General features: G+C 48.2%; 1 protein-coding gene across 1 annotated transcript; it reads right to left on the reverse strand.

Moving 5' to 3' along the window:
- Positions 1-324: 324 nt before the first annotated feature.
- PENK (proenkephalin) lies at positions 325-3945 on the reverse strand. The gene is made up of 2 exons (XM_032182087.1): positions 3808-3945; positions 325-1283 (listed from the first exon to the last, which is right to left on the reverse strand). Exons 1-2 carry the CDS (start codon positions 3943-3945, stop codon positions 618-620), a joined length of 804 nt encoding a protein of 267 aa, XP_032037978.1. The 3' UTR covers positions 325-617.
- Positions 3946-6244: the final 2299 nt, after the last annotated feature.

The raw sequence follows: 6244 nt of genomic DNA on the forward strand, positions 1-6244 counted from the left end.
ATGTTTTTAGAGCTTTAAGTCAAAGATTTTTATGAACTATTTTTGTGTGAAATGGTTAAGCACAGTAGATTCAGCTAATTGGTTAAAATGAGAGCAGTTAGAGCAAATACAATTATATCCCCTTTAGAGCATGTTTAGTGTTCCTCTGTTCTAAGGTTCTGAGAGAACTGAGACATAAATTTGTTTCAGCTGTTGTGTGTGCAGTACAAATTCTGTAATTATAGAAAAGAGGTTGGCATTACTCTGCTTAGTGTTAAGAAAAATTCATATTATGTTTGATTAAATAACAGGAAAAAAGCACTTCAGAAGTTATGCATTAGGATGAAGAATTTATTGTATATACAGTTAAGCAATTCTACTGTAGATGTACTTCCTGATTAAAGAAAATGAATACAGTAATCAAAATAGCATGGTAACTACAATACAGACTGAAACTTGACTAAAACAGAAATTAGCTATTGGACTTGAAAGAACACAGGACCTGGAACAACAGATCACAGGTTGCATCATTAACCAGGACAGTAAAAAACTGTACAGTACAAGCAACACGTTACAATAAGTTATGACCAATAAGGCAGTCTCTCTCATTTAGGACAAAAGGGATAAAGGGAAAGATATTAAAATCTCATAAATCCACCATATCTCTTTTCCATCTCTGGGACCTCTTTGGAATAAGTTTCCCCATCTTCTTCTGAAGGGAGAATGGAGTCGGCAAAGCGCTTAAGAAACCCACCGTACCGTTTCTGGTAATCCAGCCACCACTCTGGCCTGCCCACTCTTCTCATGAAGCCACCATATCTCTTTTGCAGCTCTTTGGCTTCATCTTCCAGTTCTGGGCTGCGCTTTATGCTTCTCATGAAACCTCCATATCTTTTGTTGATGTCTCCATCATTTTCACTTATTTCTCGGTAACGCCCCGCTTCAGGGTTATCCCCTGTTCCTAAAAGCTCTTTCAGCAGGTCAGAGGAATTAGCCAGGGCATCGTCATCTGAGTCTTTCTTCATGAACCCTCCATACCTCTTAGCCAGGATCTCTCCTCCATTGGCTTCATCCTCTGGTTCTACCCGATAGAGCTCATCCATTTTCTTCATGAATCCCCCGTATCTTTTCATGAAGCCTCCATACTTCTTTGCAAGCAAATGGTTCTCGTCCAGCTCTTTCTTGTCTCCTGGAGCAATGCTGCTGTCCTCAGAAAGGTCCAGCTTTGTCAGCTGCAGAAGCTCCTTGCAGGTCTCCCAGGCCTTGGCAGAAGGCAGCTTTCCTTCACATTCTAGTGTACATGCCTAAAAAATGGATGGGTTTGCTGAGAATGACTTGATAGCAACACACACCTCACTGTCACCTTGTCTTAGCTTTTCTTGTTAATAAAAGGCCATGAGAGAGCCTCTCTCTGAGTGGCTTGGAAGGACAGCTCTTCAGGAAAGGCTGCTCTGAAGGCTTTCATATCCTTCTCTGAAGGACATGGCATCTCCGCTCTAAGGCAGAGAGTACCAGGTCAGGCGGATCATGGGTCTCACGTGGCAAGGCTGTCCCAATGATTCTGTTTCAAAGCAAGATGTATGTACAGTTCCTGCACCTCCCTTACCATAGGGTGCATTTTTATGAACTTTTCTATTTACTAATGGACAGTTAAAATCCAATTGTAGTTCATTTAATAAGGAGTGTGCAGAAGTGTATGCAATCTTCATTATTAAAAGTAGCATTCAGAAATATTAGGAACAAAGCCACTTTGAACTAATAAAACAGCATCACTGCTGCAAAGAAGGCAGCTGGACTGTGTACTGTGCTGCTCAGTATCTTTAACAGACTGCGTAGCTCTAAAGGCTGTATTTCTGTCTATTATAATTCGTTTTAGTTTATGGAGCACATCTTTCAAATGTGTACCAATTCAAATGTAGAAATACAGACTTCCTTAGGCAGATCAGACTTCTGATTTTGCTAGTTTGACTTAAAAAGCAGTGACCACCAGAAAGAGGGAAAAAACCCCAAGCTGTGTTGCTTCTGATGGGGAAAAAAAATGTTCAGGGTAAGACAAAAAAGTTGTCAACATCTGTATGTATATCATGTAAGCTGTCAATATTAACATACATATTAGCTATTATCTCTTGTGTTGGGGAATTTACCCCTTGTGAAACCAAACTCTTCAGCTTCAAAAAGGTGAATCCGGTGGTTTTAGTTCTTGGCCACAGTGTTCATGAAAAAAAAAAGAGAAGAAATCACCAATATTTTTAGTAATAGAAACAGTTATTTTGCCTATGGATGATGACTTCTAAGGATCTCAGTGTGCTTTAAAAGTGTGAAATGAAATCTCAGCACAGTTCTCTTTACCTCACCTTTAGCTCACTACCTCTGGCTTACCTGTCTGTTGAGCTGTTTTATTCTCAGAAATTTACATACAGTTTTCTATTTGATTACAAGAAAATTACATGGATTTATGTACTTTGCAACACAATAATTTACTTTAACAGGTGCTACATACTTATTGTTATATACTATAGTTATGCAATAAAGAGAATTTGATTTCAGCTTCAGCCTGACTTTGGAGTTGCTCCAAATCAAAGCAAAACCATGTCCTTCCCTTACTCTTCTCTTTCAGTTAGTTTAAATAGTCTATCACCAAATGAACATATGCCATCTTGTGTGTATGAATGACCAGGTTATATCTTACAGATACAATATGACAACACCAGTTCTGATATTACTAGATACTAGTGTCTGGAACCTCTTTATTTTTTTTTTATTTTTTTTTCCCATGGTTAATATTAAAGCTAATGTTTGATCGAAAGCTTGAAGGATTGAGTATAAGTATACAGAACTTTAGGAATGTTGGCTGTCCACTCTAAGAATATTGCCCTTATAAATCTGCTGTGGTTAGCAGTGAGTCCTTGCTTTAGACTAAGCAGAAATACTTGGTGACTCCTCATTCTGCACAGAATAGGTTCAGTCCTTCCTTTTTTAAACTTCCAAATAACCGATGACACCTTAGGAGGAAAACTTTCCTGAACATCTAGCAGTGTTGGGAGTCTGATGCCTCAGCATCGCCTCTATTTGAGGTCAGGAACTGCAGCAACGGCTGGCTGAGGACTCGGCAGCCTAAATTCCTGCATTCCCCAGGGAGGGCTGAGGGACCCCAGCCCATCACTGATCCTAATACCTAAATTTCAAGTTGAGTTGGCTCTGTGAGAATGCTATTTAATCATTTCAGTATCATTAAAAGTACATTAAAAGTACAGATTCAATTTTAAGGAAAAAAAAATCCACCTTTTTTTTTTTTTTTTCTTTAAACATGATTTACCTCGGGAGATGCTGCAGTGTCAAAGAGACTTTCTTACAGGCATATTCCTCACTGCACAGCAGCAACGGGAGGGAGAGCAGCAGGAACTGTTCGATTTGGGCTTGAACCTCACTTTTCGCCAGATTTTGGGCAAGTTTCCAGGCACAGCCATCGCTTTCCATTTTGCTTTCAGGGGCCTGGGAGCTTGCTGTGCCAGGGGCCGCGCTCCCCTCGTCCACGGCAAGGGCCGAGCAAAGGTGAGGAGCATGGAGGGTCCCGGCGGAGATCCCCTCCGGCCACAATTCCCTTTCCCCTTCAATTTTCACTCGACTTTCTCCTCTCTCCCCCCCCCCCCGGAGGGGGTCCCCTCCACACAGCGCGGGGCTAGGGGCTCTCTGCGGTGCTCTGCCCTCGCTTCAAAACCCATCCTGATCCCAACTATGCCTTATTTCCCCCCTTCTCTCGCTCTGCTGTCCCCCAAAAAGGGGACTCTGGACGGGAAGGGGGTCGATCCCGACCCCCCGGCGCCTTACCAGCGGGTGGATGTCTGCGCGGGGCCCCAGGCGGTAGGCGCAGGTCGCGCACTCGCGGCCGCAGTCGGCCCGCACCCGCGGGAGCAGGCAGGTGCTGAGAGCCAGCAGCGAGCAGCCGAGCCGCAGGAGCAACGCCATGGGGCTGCGGGAAGGGGAGAGAGAGGCAGAGAGAGAGGTCAGACGACAGCCGCCCCCCCCCCGCTCCCTCCATCCCCCAAAAACCCCGGTGACTGGAGGGGGAGCGGAGCCGCCCCGACGCTAAGCTCCCGTCCGGGGCAGCGCTCGTCCCGAAATGCTACACCCGAAATGCTACATCTGAAGTGCTTCAACCCGAAATGCTCTGTCCCAAAATACTCCGCCCTGGAGCGCCCCATCCCAAAATGTTCTATCCCAAAGTGCTCCATCCCAAAACGCCCCGTCCCAAATGCTCCATCCCAAATGCTCCATCCCAAAACGCCCCGTCCCAAAACGCTCCGTCCCAAAATGCTTCATTCCAAAACGCCCTGTCCCAAAACACTCCGTCCCAAATGCTCCATCCCGAACCTCTCCATCCCGACATGCTCCATCCTAAAATGCTCCATCCCAAACCACTCCGTCCCAAATATTCCATCCGAAATGCTCCGTCCCAAACTGCTTTGTCCCAAATCTCCCCATCCCAAATGCTTCATCCCCAACCGCTCCGCCCCAAACCGCTCCATCCCAAAACACTCCATCCCAAAAGATTCCGTCCTAAAACGCTCCGTCCCAAATGCTCCATCCCAAACCTCCCCGTCCCACCCCGGCCACCCATCCCCAGCCTCATCTCCCGTCACCGGAGCACAAAGCCACCGGTGCGGCGGGTCCCCCCCCGCCGTCTCACTCACGCACTGCCTCCCCTCGGGGCTCCGGGAGGGTTTTTTGCGCCTTGCTGCGGTGCCGGCGTCGGATCCGCAGCCCTTTTATAGCGGGGCTGGGCAGCCTGCGCCCCCGGAGAGAGACTCCGCGCTGGGGACGGGGAGGGGGGCACCGAGGACGGCCTCGGTGAGCGCCGGGGGGGCGCCGAGCGGCTGCGGGCGGCGGCACTTTATAATTAGGGAACGCGGGCAGAGCGCGGCCTCCCCCAATCGCCGCCGGGCTCCCGCTGACGCAGTCCCTACGACATCCCCCCCCCCCGACCCCCCCGATGTCGCTGCACCCCCCCGTCGGTGGCTCCGAGGGGGCGGGTGGGGTGCCCGTGCCCATGCCCAGTCCCGTAAGGCGCCCACGGGGAGTTTTTTTTTTGGGGGGCTGAGGCATCTGCGTGAGTCACGCCGCAACCCCTGGGGGTTGGTGAGGTGGGGTCTGTGCAAGGGTCTTGGTGGTGAAATGTTGGGATTTCCTAAGCATGGACAGCTTTGCCCTATTTGCATGGTTTTAGCGACTGGGAAGGCACAAATAGGACACACCGGGTAGAGGCATAATCCTGAGTGATCCCAAGAGGTTCCCAGCCCCAGCACCTGGGGCATTGCTGCCCCGCTCATGGCCTCGGGCAGTGATGCTGATCCCTGACATCCCCCTGATCCCTGACATCCCCCCTGATTCCTGACATCCCCCCTGAGCAAGGGCTCTGCCCCAGCAGTACTGAGCTGTGGTTCATTTCCAGCCCCAAATTATTTGCAGCTGGTTTATACGTATTCGTTTTTCTTTCAGAGAGGGTTTTGTGCCTTTGTGGTGTTTTTCTGTGAGATCGTTTCCCTTCTCAGCCCTCTTTTTGCTCTAGTCACCAGGCTGTGCTCTGCAGCTTTCTGTCTTGAGGTAGACCCTTACCCAGTAAATGTTCTCCCTGGCATTTGTTGTGCTTTGAATTCATCATTTCTGAGTGTGAGCAATGGGAACTGTGCACAGCCTGGTGAATGGAATTTCAATAGGACGTTAATACATGGTCATCCCCACCGGAGGAGGAAGACACCTCAACTTGTGCCTCCCCAGATCTCATTTGTCTTTCCTAACTCTGCAGCACAGCAATGCCACACAGTCTTCATCCTTCAGGACTAACACAAGATCTAGTACCATTACCGCGTGGAAATTGTGCCTTCTGCCACCTGTTAGTCTTTACATCAGATATCTGACTCAGATTAAGGAGGCTCACACGGATGCATGGAGTGCCAGAAATACATCCCTTCACATCAAAGACATAGCTCTTGCATGTACCCAGGGTGTGTGAGAAGAGAATCAGGCCCTCAGTTTCCCCAGAGATATCAGCCAACTTTGAAAGCGAACTCCCAAGTGACGAGGTAGACTTTTTAAAAATCACCCCACTGGGTGTATTTGTATTTGCATCTGGAGTAACAAGCCAATTGCCAGGCCACTGAGTAAGCAGGCATGCTGTAAAGGTTGTTCCTAGCCAGCTTCCTGCTGGGAAGGTACATCTCGGCCTCCTGACTTTTGCCTGGGTAAGAGTGAAATGGTCATGGAGGCA

Source organism: Aythya fuligula, chromosome 2 (assembly GCF_009819795.1).
Source record: "Aythya fuligula isolate bAytFul2 chromosome 2, bAytFul2.pri, whole genome shotgun sequence".
NCBI lineage: Eukaryota > Metazoa > Chordata > Aves > Anseriformes > Anatidae > Aythya > Aythya fuligula.

Coding starts and splice junctions, on each gene's coding strand:
- PENK (XM_032182087.1), bottom strand. CDS start 3,945: ATGGCGTTGCTCCTGCGGCTCGGCTGCTCGCTGCTGGCTCTCAGCACC. Junction 1,284..3,807: donor GCGCAGACATCCACCCGCTG/GTAAGGCGCCGG, acceptor TCCATTTTTTAG/GCATGTACACTAGAATGTGA.